This window comes from Ylistrum balloti, unplaced genomic scaffold (genome assembly GCF_031769215.1).
Source record: "Ylistrum balloti isolate Yb309-2 unplaced genomic scaffold, AGI_CSIRO_Ybal_v1 Utg371552, whole genome shotgun sequence".
NCBI lineage: Eukaryota > Metazoa > Mollusca > Bivalvia > Pectinida > Pectinidae > Ylistrum > Ylistrum balloti.
This window is the reverse complement of record NW_026782798.1, coordinates 755,823-770,828: the sequence shown is the minus strand read 5'-3', so window position 1 is coordinate 770,828 and position 15,006 is coordinate 755,823. Positions and strand designations below refer to the sequence as shown.

General features: G+C 33.4%; 1 protein-coding gene across 1 annotated transcript; it reads right to left on the bottom strand.

The window, feature by feature from the left end:
* Positions 1-5,799: 5,799 nt before the first annotated feature.
* LOC132562930 (transcriptional repressor protein YY1-like) lies at positions 5,800-14,929 on the bottom strand. Its single transcript, XM_060227704.1, has 9 exons — positions 14,469-14,929; positions 10,981-11,128; positions 10,400-10,438; positions 10,154-10,211; positions 9,757-9,915; positions 8,448-8,617; positions 8,241-8,270; positions 7,883-7,953; positions 5,800-7,525 (listed from the first exon to the last, which is right to left on the bottom strand). Exons 1-8 carry the CDS (start codon positions 14,917-14,919, stop codon positions 7,914-7,916), a joined length of 1,095 nt encoding a protein of 364 aa, XP_060083687.1. The 5' UTR covers positions 14,920-14,929; the 3' UTR covers positions 5,800-7,525; positions 7,883-7,913.
* Positions 14,930-15,006: the final 77 nt, after the last annotated feature.

Genomic DNA, 15,006 nt, shown 5'->3' with positions numbered 1-15,006 from the left:
AAATGTCACATTTCATTATATATATGAGAACAAGGTTAACAAGAACGTACTACGTTTAATCATATTTTAGTCAGTGTTAATGTAAATTTAACATGACTTCATTACAAATATCTCGGAGTGGTTTTTTTTTTTTTTTTTTTGTTCATTTTTAGATGAAAATTAGTTTTGTCATTTTTTCATGAAACTTACATATAAATCTCATTCTTTGTCTTGCCAAATGTTTGACAAAACGATTCTTTTGACAACTTCACTGTGAAATAAAAACTTTATTTTGTATAAATCTCCAACTGTATGCCTCTGACTATCAAGAATAGTAACTTTCCAAAGCATTGATATGACTTTGACAAACTTGAAGTTAAAATTAGTTGTTTCGTTTCTATGTGAAAATGGCACATAATTTCAGTTCATGTAACTTTTAATCCTATCGCTGTACGAGTAAACACCACCTCAAAGTACGCGTATCGATGAGTCATTAAGACGGACTGCTGTTTATATATAGTAAATAGTTAAATTGTTTTCTGGTCAAAGTACATTTCATCAATTCGAAATAAAGGATTTCATACGTAATTAACGAAATGAAAAATAATGTATAAACGACATCTCCACGTAGCAGCAAAGTTATAACCACAATATAGTTCACCGTATGTGAATATCAACAATCACTGAAGTTTTTTTTCAAATCATTGGTTATTATTTTTTCCCTTTCACATATTTTTTTTCTTCATTCATTTATTTTTGTTGTTGTATAAGCTTATATCTTTATACATTTCGTTCGTAAATGTACAGTTTACGACTGGCATTCATAAACATTGGTGTGATTGTATACTGACTGATTCGCTTATAGTAGATAAAACAATAATGACGGATCATTCAAGCATTATTGAAGAAATGTACAACGTATCTGCTATGTTGACGTTGCTTATAGTAGATAAAACAATAATGACGGATCATTCAAGCATTATTGAAGAAATGTACAACGTATCTGCTATGTTGACGTTGAACATTTAACGAGAAGTGTACGATGCAGCCATGATTATAACAGAGACATTCATTTTTGATATCATTTTGTCTGGGTTCAGAATGCTCCAGATACTTTAATGGAAATACATTTCAGTACACACACATTTGTACGTACACGTATGTAAGTATGTAGTGAGATAATGAGTAACCTGAGTAAGATTTAAAATGATTTATCCCTTCCCATGAACGTGTGTCTCTGTCCCGCCCTTTTATGAAGTGTTTTTTCCTCACAATATTGCCTTAATCTGTGCACAGCTCATTTCAGGCGTTTGTCTACGCCACCTCAAAATGCCCTATTAACCACTTGGTTCATCATCATTAAGTTAACATTTATCCTGGACATAGATAATAATTGCTATACGCCCCATGGCAATCATACCTCGACAGCATCCCCCCCCCCTCCGTCCTATCAAAAATGACATAAATGGCCAATTTCCAAATTTCGTTATTGTTTCATTCTTCTCAATCAAACATGATCAAACATAGAGTGTTAGCTTTTGTGTTTGTAAACCTGTACCCCATTCACTTCGAAATATGTGCTGTCTTTGCACTGACCGGCCTGACCAGAACCAATTTATTGGTCAGTGAAAAGGGAACCTCCTCTTCGTAATACAAATAATACGAATGAATTAAAATGCCGAATCATAAACGTTACATCGGTCAAACAGAAAATTACTGAGATGTTAGTGCCAAGGATTAACAAATTGCTTTCTTTAATAAAGGGCGATATTTCAGTTGCGAATAGCTCAAACAAGCGTTTATTTTTTTTTAACATCGAAAGTTAACGGTAAGTGTTTGTCACAAAAGTTAGTTAGCGCGATCGATTTGAAAATTGAGATTTGTACAATACTGTTTTTTTAATAGATTAGTTAGGAACTTTCGCAGAGAAATGTGAGATAAACACAGCAAGGCTAATTAACTCCATTTAAGCACAGTATTTCAGTTTCTACGTTATAATTAGCATGGATCGAGACAACCATAATAAACAGATATCAAAATAGATACAAACATGCATTTTCTAGCATCCGAAACAAACAGGAAAAGTAGAAAAGCAATCTCAAATCCCTCTATTATACGTTTCTGATTTTACCTGGCATAGTTGACTTTTAATACTGGACTAAAAGTAGATTTACCTATGAGCTGGCGTGCTAGTATCGGTAGGATGACACAGAATGAAGTTAAACATTGATAAATCTAATAGATCGAAGGACGATTGTGGAACGGATGCCATATTTTTGAGAAAATGCTATCATCTTTGTTTGGGTAATTTGGTATTCATATGAAAGGGAAAAAGACCCCTTTATTGTTTGTGTGGCAGGGCGATTCGATTCTCATCATCAAAAGACGCACAAAGAACATTATGACTGGAGTCCAGGGAAGTCGTTTGAATTTTCATTCTATTTTAGTGATATTGCTAAACGATTAAGCAATATGTCTACAATGATTTGATGATATCGCATAATCTAAAACGATATCACTTAAATGGAATAAAAAGGTAAACGTTTCTGCTGATGTAATTAAAGCATGCACGCTTAAATAGGGATAGACATCGTGGTGATTACACAAAACGGTACAACTTATAACAACGTGTATTACAAACCTGAAGCCTTGAGGCGATTTTTCGCGTTTCTAAAAACAACGATTGTTCTATTTCAAACTTATCCAAAAAGATTTTGTGCGCCACAAAATAAATTCCGGAGCTCTCAAGGAAAAACTTTACATTTAATTACGAAGAGTAGGAAGGCAAATCAATGTTAAAATCAATATTTTCTCGTACAACATTTGACAAATAGTTTTTTCCCAGTGCACATCGAGAACGGGACTGATATTTTTTTCTTAAATAAAGAGGTATTTACCTGCTTCACATGGACGTTCAGAACGAAGAACATTGTTATTTCGCGAAACGTAGATGATCGAGTTTCGCTGCAGAAAAACAAATCTATTTTGTGATTGAAGATAAGTTTTGATTGAAAGACTGAATTGTACCACGGAGAGTTTGTGTGATAACTCGTTTATGTGTAATGGAGTTGCTTTAAACTTATAGAGGTATTGACCAATATACAACAGATATATATATATATGCATGAGCAAGTTCGCGTGCTTACATACATTAATCTGACAGTCGGCGTTGAGCAAAACCAGTCAAACATTTCTCATTATCTCGGTAACACTTTATACTTGAATTATAGATAAGAACCAAAATGTCCAAGCGATGTACATTTTTCTCTACAGTGAACATATTGTATCCTGAGGCCGCCATTTTTTCCTAGCTACTACCATCTGGAAAGTTAACACTGGAATAGGTGCTACTGCAGTGATGTCAGGGAAGTTGTGTGATAGCATAAAGAATTAATACAAAGTGACATTTTGACTAGCTGGACTGCTATCTGGTGCCGTTTTACATTTTATTTCATTTAGTAAGTGATATCACTAAAATGATTAAGTACATCATCAATTTCATGTTATAAAATGGAAGACAGGGTGACCACTCTGGTTTTTAGGTATGGCATGATGGTCACACTGGTTGTTAGGTAGAGGGAGACAGTAATTGACAGGCGCTCGCTATGATTGGTTGATAACGGTGCCTGTACATAGAGATATGGAATCAAGAAATTAAAAAAGAGCGATACTCCAAGGAATGTAGAAGTATAAAAAAGTAACAATCTATTGATGGGGCATTATCAAGGAAGGTTCCCATCATTTTGTCCAAATCGCTTATGTAACTTGCATTTCTATGATTGATCTTACCAATTATGTTCAAAGGAACCAGTGGCATTGACCAACTGGCTGGCCCATTGTTAGCATCATATAACTTAGATTAAGCATATCAAATGTCCCTGTCACCTCTTGTCCTTTGTCAAACCCCATGTCTCATTACCATATAATTTAAAATATATTGACAATTACACAAATACATACAGTGACCCGGTTAACAAGGCAATCAAGCTTTTGACAAAAAAAAAAAAAAAAAAATACAAAAAACAATACAAACAAAACTTGCATTTACGTCTATATATGGCCATAATATTTCTGAATAGTTTCATTGAAATTGGACCCAAGTTTGGAAGAAGTCTTGACATGTTCCCTCTATTCATGTCTTATTTGGTTACCATGACAAGCAATAAATACAGAATATTTTAGAAAATGGCACCATTATAATGACCATTCTTTTAAACATTTATCAATCTTTTTTTTAATAATTAGATAATACCTACATTTTGACCAATCAACAGCCTGCATTATATTTTAGTATTATAGTTGGAAACACTTCATGTGTCAAATTATAGGCTTTGATAACTTCTACCATTTCTACTAGTTTTATCAAAATTGATCCAAATTCTGATGACCTATGGACTATGACATCAAAACCTGTATATAGTGACCTGTTTACCATGGCAACTGAAACTTTTGCTAAAATATCACTTGTATATCTACATATTGTCCGTAACATTCCTATGTAGTTTCATAAAAGCATTTTGTTCAGTATTTTAGGAGTTGGTAGTACAATATTTTCTATGGAGGGATAGACAGACAGGAGACAAATGGATTCCAGTATACCTCCACCACTAACTTTGTTGTAGGTGGTGAGAGTATAACGATACAGTTGTGCTTAGTTTTTCCATTTCTATGTTTTCTGTCAAGGGAAGGTGTGGTCATCAAAGGTTATAATTGTCGTATGATTTCAACTGACAAACGCATGGATGCAGCCAGATAGACAGTGTTTGACATCAGTTAAAATCTATACAAAGTTTGGTATCAGTTTAGAACTGACCCAATTCAAGTTGACAGCAAATTACTATGTTCTAGAAACTTCATCAGATAGAAGAATGTAAGTCTCGTCATCTTGTACTTGTGTTTTGTTAAAAAGGACAATTGAGTGAAGTTGTGATCATTGTGTTTATACATTGTATCACAAAAAGCCTTATAAATGAAGTGTTTTACTCTATATCTTAATGCAGAATTAATGACAAAAACCATGGTTTTCTGACTTTTGACTCGTGCTGTGACTGTAACCATGGGATGAAAATTTCACTAAACATTACCATTGTATGCTAAGAAATGAAATTTTGTTATATAGGACGGACTTGGATTAACTAAAGTTGGCCGTCATTCTTAGGCTTGTCTTGGTATATGTAATGTACATGTCTTAGCTATATCAATGGATCCTGGGAGTCCTTCCTTAAAATTCGGCTCAATCTTACTGGTACATTAAATTTGCCATAATATTGAAAATCAAATTTCTGTTACATGTCTGCGCCCCCCACCTCCCCTGTAAAAAGCAAACAAGGAGCAGCAAACTGACATCCACAAATAATGTTAGTATGAATATCCAATCATATATATCCCTTGTAGTTAAATTAATATGTTGACGTAGATTATCTGTCTTTCCTTAGATGTGTTTTCAAGTTATAGGCTGAAAAAGCTTGCAAGCGATGAATTTAGTATTTCTTCCTACAGGTAAGTCACAAACCCAATATGTATATAAAGTTTTGTTTACATCAGGTTAAATAGTTTTAAAGTTTCAGTTTCCTGGAGAAGCCTGTCTGATGGATAGAGCTCTATCAAATGTGTTTCCATTGAGATAACACGTTAACAATTTGGTGCAAAAACCCCTAAAAATTTATACTTAAAAATTGCAGCAAGGCTAACCTAGTCCTTGTACTGGCAGAGAAATGAAGCTTATAAGCCAAATCAGGATAGCATGTTTTGGGTCCAAGAGCAGACAAAATGTCAAACCACGGACTTATACCTAGCACGAAAATCAAACCAAAATCAGTATGATTGTATGTAAGTTTTTATTTACAGACTTACAATATAAGGCAAAGTTATGCCTTACGATGACAAAGTATTTATGTAAGAGTCAGACAAAGCTGAAAAGGGGTCAAACCAAGTACAATTAGGTATGACAAGATTCCTTTATGGCTCTTCAAGGGGAAAGGTTCAAGAATCCAATGTTTAACCATCTGTATCTACTTTATCTTGTATCGAATTGATATTAATATAAATGCAAAGAAAAAAATTTCAGTTCTTCCAACACGCAAAACATCTTCCCCAATTCATTGTCTATTTCACATTTGATTATCGATGTACACTGTAATTTGTCTGGAAAAAAAACTACAGTATTAAATTACTTTCAGTTTCTTTATTATTGTTTTTCACTCTTAAGAAATTTTTTTACAAAGAGTTTGTTGCATGCATAAATTTGGCAGATTCAGATATAGAACAATATTTTCCATCCCACTTTCATATTTTAACAATAGCAAAGGATTATTGTCATACCTACTCCTGGAATTCTTAATTGATGTGGTGTTTGAATATCAATAAATTAACACATAGCTTTTCAAAATAATGAAATTTGAGAATGAAAGGTATTATACCAGCTTTAGTTAATGTCTGGCACAACTGTGTCGGTCTCTGTTTTATGTATTCAGGAAAATAAAACAAAAAGATCTTGAAGCTGTAAGAAAATTCAACAATATATTCATATGATGAATTCTGAAAAATGGGGAAAAATATCAGTGCAAGAAAAAATTTTGTACACATAATTTTGATTTTAAATGCTTAAAAGATCAACTTGCTTTATGCAGTCAATGTTTTCAATGTTTTGTTATAAAAGTAATTCAAAACTGAAATTAAAATAGAACTGAATGCTTTTTGTCAATTAACGTTTCGGGTAATAACACACTGTACAAGTGTTGTAAGTATTTTAACAGTTGATTTTAAGCACTAGGACATACAGTATGGTAAAATATTGGAACAGGCGTACACATCTTGCATTTTATAATTCGTTGCATATCCTATTACACAAAATAACGAAATTCCAATAAAAATATCACAATCATAGACTTGTTCTCATGAAATAATTATTTGCTAAAACGGAAAGCAAGGTTTTCTTGAAAATAAATAAAATTTGCTATCTTTCGCACTATTCAAGATCCCTATGTTCACAACATTACCAGTAATGCACTTTTTAAAATCTGTACTCAATGTTGTGCACAAATGACACTATCACACATCCCTTTCTCACTCATACACTCTCTCTCCAATGATGTTACAATCCTTCTGAATCAGCAACTTGAAAATATGACAAAATTGACTCATAAATCTTTGATGCAAATGAAATTACATTCAGAGATATATACAAGTATATTTCAGTTTTCATAGAAAGTTTGTTTCTTCTTATTTTATAAATAATTGTCAATTCCTTTCTTTTCTGAAAACTGTTTTTTTCTGCAACGATAGGTCCAACTATAAATATTGCAGGATTTGTGGCAATGACGAAGGTCTAGGATGTGGAAATCCATTAGAATAGTTGGAAAGAGGAAAATGATCTTTTCACTCTCTAAGACCTCAGACAAAGTGACAGGACATGTTTGTTCCAACCAGTCTTCACCAAGTACATATATCTTCCCCAAGTCCATGTAAAACAGATCCAGTCAAATCAAACCTGTTAATATGTTCACGAAAGACACTTTCCTTTAACATTCCACAGGGTCCAGAATTGCTGTAAAAGAAAGCAAAACTGCTTTAGATGACATTTTGAAATACAAATCATATTACAAACAAAACTACCAATGTTTTCTTGTAATTCAAATGGACATCATTTCATAATATCTTGAATTTCTTAACATCGGAATTAAAGTGAATTTTTTGTGTACCCTTGCTGTCTTCAGAGATAACGTGATTTATCTGATATTACATTGTATAAAATACTGAGAGAATGAAACCATATAGAGTTAATGCATCAAATACACCTTGTGACCAATAACATTGTTTCTACCAGCAAAATTTATACCCTAAATTTCAACACTTCACATGCAAAGATAAAATCATGTCATTTGTAGAACACGAGAACACATACATTTCCAAAATTCTGTAATACATGTCACAGTTCATTGTTCCTCAAATGTGTATCCGATAAGCATTGTTTCTCTGTAGGGAAAAAAACAACAACATATATTGCCTGGATAGACATCAAGACTACTATCAAAATCACAAAAAATTTCCATGTTATTTAATTTCAACTACAAAGCCACAAGGTTGTTTTTTTTCCATTATACTTCTGTTATGATTAAGACATAAACTTACTGAAATATACAATATCACAATTACAATATTCTCTAGGTTCAAATGTGACAATTTTGACAGCTATTGGGATCAAATCAAGTCTAGATTTTGTCCAATGTGAAACTAAACCCTTTAAAAGTACTGGTACTTACTGTGTGGTTGGCAACTGGTATGTCTGATTCCTGAAATAATTAAAATTTCAAAAATACAGCACATATCATTGATTTTTATATTTTAGTAGGATTCAATGAAATGTTCAACTTTTGGACTCATGCAACAGTCAAGAATAATGTAATTCAGAAGCTTACAATAAAACTGATTATTTAACAAACAAAAAAAATTACACAGCATGTACATACTTTGCTTTTGCATGTGTCAAGATGTGAGACTTTAAGTTTGTGGATTGTGCGAATTTCTTGTTGCAGCCATCGAATGGACACACATAGGGTCGGTCGCCAGTGTGGATACGGACATGTGTTCTTAAATTGAAATCCAAAGAAAATCTCTTTCCACAGCCTTCAAACGTACACTGAAAAATAAAAAGATTCATTATGCAAACATGGATGAGTAGAAGTAACAATAATATTTAAAGATTGTATTACTCAAGTAAGCTAAATAAATCACCATGTAGAATTCAACTGTGAAAGTAACATAGGTTTCCCTGACTATACAAACTCCAACATACAATTTGTTTTGTGGTTGTTTTTAAATTTGATATGGCATGTTGTTGCTGAAGAAATCTCAGAATTTTTCTGAACTTCAACCATGTTACAGGTGATCATTGGATTTAGCCATCAACAGAAAATAGTTGATCATTTTACAAATTCTTTCAAAAACTTTCAAAAAATTAACATTGAATGCCGGTGATAGCTATTCTTTCAGAGAAATGATTTGATCTCACCATGCCTTAAGATCTGTCTGCTTCTCCTAAAGTAAACAACACTGGTAAAACTATCCATGCTGGCATCGACAAAGCTTTCTATTGTTCATGTCTCAAAATAAATGGTATCTTACAAGAAAACCTTTACCAATTTGTTTTTCATTTTGCCATGATGAAAAACATGTCGTATGTCATCTCAATCTGCTTAGTGATTAAACATACACAGACAATGGGGGATAACTGCTAGAAGCAACTACACACATTCCAAATTTGGATATAGTTTTTCAGGAAGATAACCTTACTACTGATTGGTCCTGATCAGAACAGATTACTTTACAATGTAATGTATATGTCTATGCCTTGCATCCTGCTGGAAAGCAAGTATAAAACTTTTCTAAAAATCTTTTAATTGTATTTATGTAATTGACAATTTAAAATGAATGACAATAATTAGAATCTCAAAATGATATTATACTTGATTTATCCAAGTTATTGTAGTCATTATTTTTTTCCCTTTGTACAGAAGTGCATTTTACTACTGGAGTTGTATCATCAGCATTCCTATTGAAACCCTGACATACCACCAAAATGCAAACTGGACACAAAGTGACAGTATAATGGGGGAATACTGTATCAAAACTACATTTTATAACATGTAGTGTGAGTTAAGAATTTTTTTTTTTGAAATTACACATGGATCAAACATGTGAATACTGCATAATCTTCAAAAAAAAAAAAATAAAAAGCAAAGCAGATGCAATTTTATTTGAAATTATTTGCTGTCTTACCTGAAAAGGCTTTTCCCCTGTATGGACCAACTGATGCCGTTTTAATTTTGAGCTTTCTACAAATGCCTTTCCACATTCAGCACAAACATGAACTCTAGGACCATGGGTATGTAGGTGTTTTCGCATTGCTGAATTGTCCCGAAACATTTTATTACAGCCCTGGAAACAAGAAATGAACTTTACTGGTAATAAATTGCTTTCAAAGTGAAACAAACTCAGCTTATGTAAGGGCTTCAATATTGCACTATAAACAGTATTTACAAATGCAAAATTTTCTGATTAGTCTTTTTTGCACTAACATTTCAGTAAGAACTAAGGCATCTTGAAAAGAATCTTTGATATCAAATGCAATTTGTTTTCATCATTGTTTATTCTACCAAATTACATAGAGACAAACCTTATGTGGGCATGGTACAGTTCTTGGTACATCATCCACAGCTTTTCTTGTCTTTATTCTGAAAAGAAAATAGAATTGTAGGCAATATAATGACAATTGGTAGAGTTGTCATGATTCAATATTAAAATTCAGCTTTTAAAACCTACTACATTTTTTGATACAGGAAAACTGTCTGAATATAAACAATGTTTAGATTATGAGTGTGATTTTCTTCTCTCGTAATTTATCGATATCCAATCTGCTTACCTCGAGTGTTGTAACAGCTGCATGTCTTTAGGTTGTAGACTGCAAATGATAAAATGAAACTATTTCAATAAAAGCAAAAATCATAAAACCAATGATAAAGATGTCAAAAATTATCTGTTAAATATCAATAAGTAATTCTTAGATGAGCAAGATGAGGTTAGACAATCTTAAGCATATACTAGAGTATCTTTTAGGGTTAAAACTGAATTGCCAGTACACTTTAATATTAATATGGCAAACAAATCAAGGACTTATCTGATTTCTATCAAACACTCATTTCTGATTAAGGAAAATATCAGTTTTTTTTCAATAAACCTATGAAATATGCTTTACAGCATTAAATGATATTTATCTAGAAATATAGAATTAACAAAGATGGGGAAAATGATAATGATAATGAAAGAGTTTTTTTTTCAGGCAAGCCCAGAACATAATTTCAATTTTTTTTTCTTATTTGGAAACATACTGGGTACTCAAAAACTTTAGCAAGTATCACAGGAATAGCATCTCAGTTAAAAAATTTACTAGAAAACATATTCATTTAAGCACTGAGATTGCCAGTAAATTGCTAACAGCATTACCTGGCAAATTCTGCCAGCTGTTTGGGATCACTTAGATCCAGACCTGGTATACCACCTGGGGGAAGCTTTTTGCCTGTCATGTATTCTGTGAAGTCAGCATCTGTTTCAGAAACAGAATCTTCTTCCAGCTTTGTTTTATCATCACCACCTGTAAAAAACAAAGTTACTGATCACTGATGTATATCATTGTTTGAAACATACATGCTAAAATCCTAAGTACCATGTAAACATGTTTCTATGATGGAGAAACATTAACAAATCTGTACTTGTGATTCACACCAAAATTCTGTCCCCCAGGTACTGTAATGGTATAGATACCTAGAACCTGACTTGAATCTGACCTTGGAAAGCCATTTTGTTTAAAGCCATCTATGAAAACCAGTCGATTTTGTCAAGCTTTTTGTTCATACAATTAACTTCATTAAGATTTAAGATATTTAGTAGTATGCCAACAATTGTGTTCACATCATTATTATATTCCCTCCTTCTTATTTTGTAGTTGAAGAGGTTGTTTAATTATTCTGTAGTTCTCTACAGCATGGAAAGCATAACGAAAATGAAATAACAAAACAATGAACTCAGATGTTTTACAATTTATCAATTACGGCCAGCAATCAATACGCCAAGTAGACATTTAATCCTAACTTTCTACATATAAAATTTCAGGTGCTACTAGATTTTTCTGAAAATAAGCCCATCAATTGGCATTCGGTTAAAAATGCTGTTTTATCATCCTGCAATAAGGTCATCTCACCTCGAGAATTTGCATGTTGACTCTGGAAGTTTATTGTAATATGATTTCAATACGGTAAAAGTTCCTAGAAGAATCTACACATGAAATTAGATAAGTATCTATGTAGTATTTCTCAAGAACATCCAATAACAAACTTTCAAAATCAAAATCCAAGATGACCGCCTGTTGGCCATTTTGTTTTTCTGAACAGTACAAAAATCAAACAGGCAAAACTAGGGACCAAGGGAAACATACACATGAAATTTGAGAAATGCTGTAGTCCCCAAGAATTAACAATAACACACTTTCTTAGTCAAAATCCATGATGGGCGTCTTTCAGCCATTTTGCTTTTCTGATCAGACCCAAAAGCAAATGGAGCAACCAGGGACCAAAGGGCACCTCACTTGAAATTATGCATTAATTCTCCAGAAATAGTGTTAACAAAAAACTTTCAAAGTGAAAATCGAAGATTGCCACATGTAGGCCAATTTGTTTTTCTGGTAAGTTCCAAAATCAAATTGGCACAACTGGGGACAAAAGGAAACCTTCACATGATTTTTGAGAGATCCTCGTGTACTTCTCAAGAAATGGTGATAACAAACTTTCAAAGTCAAAATCCATAATGGCCACTTGTCGCTCATTCTGCTTTTCTGATCAGTCCCAAAAATGTTTGATTGGCACAATTAGAGACCAAGGGAAGTGTACATGATATTTGAGAAAGAGACATTCAGTTCTTCTCAAGAAATAGCGATAACAAAAACTGTTTTTGGACAGAGGAGCGCATACTAGGGCAATTTGACAGACGGTGGGCTAAAAATAATGTTTGTAAAGATAACTTAATTTCAGGGTCACTATATTCTATTAATTTGAACAATTTAAATTATTTTTACAAGACTTTTACAATTTTCATTTAAAATGTTTCATTTTATAAAAGAATAAATAAACAAAAAAATCCAATATGGTTCTTTATCAGGCCAATACAGTAAGGTGATTAGTCCATAGTGATGTTTTCTGCATAAAAACTGTTGCAACATACTAGTAAGTGTTGGTCAAATCAAATAGAATCCAATATTGGGTGGCTTTGTGATGCAGTGACAACACATTCATCTATCACCTAGGTGACTAGGTTTAAATTATTTTGGATATGAAAAGGTTTGGGCATAACTTCCAAAACCTTGTGGATCTGTGGGTCCCCTACTCCTCCATGTACTCAGGTTTCCTTCCTAAATGAACAACCAGATCATACAAAAAATATGCGAGTAAATCTATTTCTCAAGAGATTGATTTTCTGCATTCTTACTTTGTTTTTAGCTTAGACCTGGATCTCAAAAATTAATATTTGTACCATGATCCATGTAATAGTTTTATCTTATTTTCTTATATATTTATATACATAAACAGAGAGACTGCTAGCATATTATACAATAGAATTATCTAGAATTGTCGAAAAGAGGACAAACTTGTGGTTAAAAAGTGTCCTATCCCCAATCATATGAACATATGCTCTAATGAATCAATGAATGAATCACTAAGAAATTAAAACTAATAAGTCCAAATTTAGAAAGACACATACACCTGTAAATCTCAGAAAATTAAAAATATTTTTAGTTTCAGAGGATGGTAAATATTTTAAAAGAAGTTTTCACTTAAAAACAGGTACTGGCAAAACTGGTTTGTTATGAGCTGCAAATTTTATGGCAAGATTATCTTAGATATAGAAAAAAAAAGTAATAAAAAGAAAAAAAGGACTTGAATGTCATGTGAAGGAGTCTACATAAAGTGATATTGTATGACTGCCTGTATAAATGGAAAAAGTCCAAAATATCATCAATTTAATTCAATTAGAGCCCTTTACATATTCGCAAGTCCGTGATATTTTGTTTGTGCATACATTTTACGCACAAGACATATGCCTTATAAATTACACACATCAACCTAAGCGGAGACCGAATTCTCCACGCTGGATGTTTGGGTTTCGACAAACATAGCTCTGGCGTTCATTTCTCTTTATTTTTCATACGGGAATATAAAATCTAGAAGCACAAACTTTGTATGTGTGCAAAACCATGCGTAATACACTTGCAAATTCGATCTTAGCTATCGCGGCGACCTGCCAATAAACCACCAAGGTCGACCAACTACGTCACTCGCCTGCTAAACAAAGCAAAGTTGGCCGACAGGGAAGCCATGTTGTAATACATGCCCAACAAGGTCATTCAAAAACATGAAATGAAAACAGTCCGTCTGTATCAAATATGAATTTCTCAGACAGTATCTCCATACAGTGACAAGAAAGAATTCCTTGCGGTGTTATACAATATATTTATATGTACATAACATTAAAATGTGAGACAGAAGCAAGGTTTTTTCTTCAAGTAATGCAGAAAAATGGCGGCCGGCCGCCATTGCTAAATCACCGCCATATTCTTATAATATGGCGGCGCCCATGAGTTTCATGATGGCCGACATCAAAACCAAAACAAACCCAGAAAATTAGTGTTCAGAGCATGCAAAGTAACAACACGGCTCATCTAAAGTTACATACTGAATAATTATCACTTGTGAAACGTGCCACGACGACTGACTGACGTCATATGTATGTAGTGACCTTTTTATAGAAGAAAATTATGTCGACTCGATCAAGCCTCAACTTTTGCCCAAGTTATTGCCATATACTTACCTTTAGACACCACAGAATTAACCAATAATATTCCTGTTTGAACATTTATCCATTTAAAAACAAGTAAAACTAACCAGAAGCCCACATTGTCACAGAAAACTCTCCTTCCAGAGTCTTTATCTGAACTTGCTTTTGTTCCCATTTTTTAGTTGACGTTGGAACATCAAAGTTTAGTTCTGCGCCTAGACCAGCAGGGATAAGACCGCGACCTTTAGCCCCTTTTCTCTTCCCTCCTTTTCCTCTCCTAAACGTTGGTGTTTCCTCTGTGGATATTTCTATTTCAGGTGCAGGGACTGGTATGTGATCAACATCACCAACATACACGAGGTTGGGATCACCTACAACTTCCTCTCTAGTTTGAAGAATAATCTCTTCTTGAGCGTCTGGAAGCGGTTGGAGAGCTATCATGGGTTGTACTTCCACTGTCTCATCTGTTGTCTCAACTGTCTCTATTGGCATCTCCACAGGGATGGATTCAACTTCCACCTCCTGTATTTCCACTTCAGAACCTATGACGGACGCCATGTTGATTTCTCCTTCAATATGGCCGCTCTTCAATGGCGGGGATGTGTGTTTGCTGGGGGTCGATCGAGGGCCGTAGTTACTCAGTAG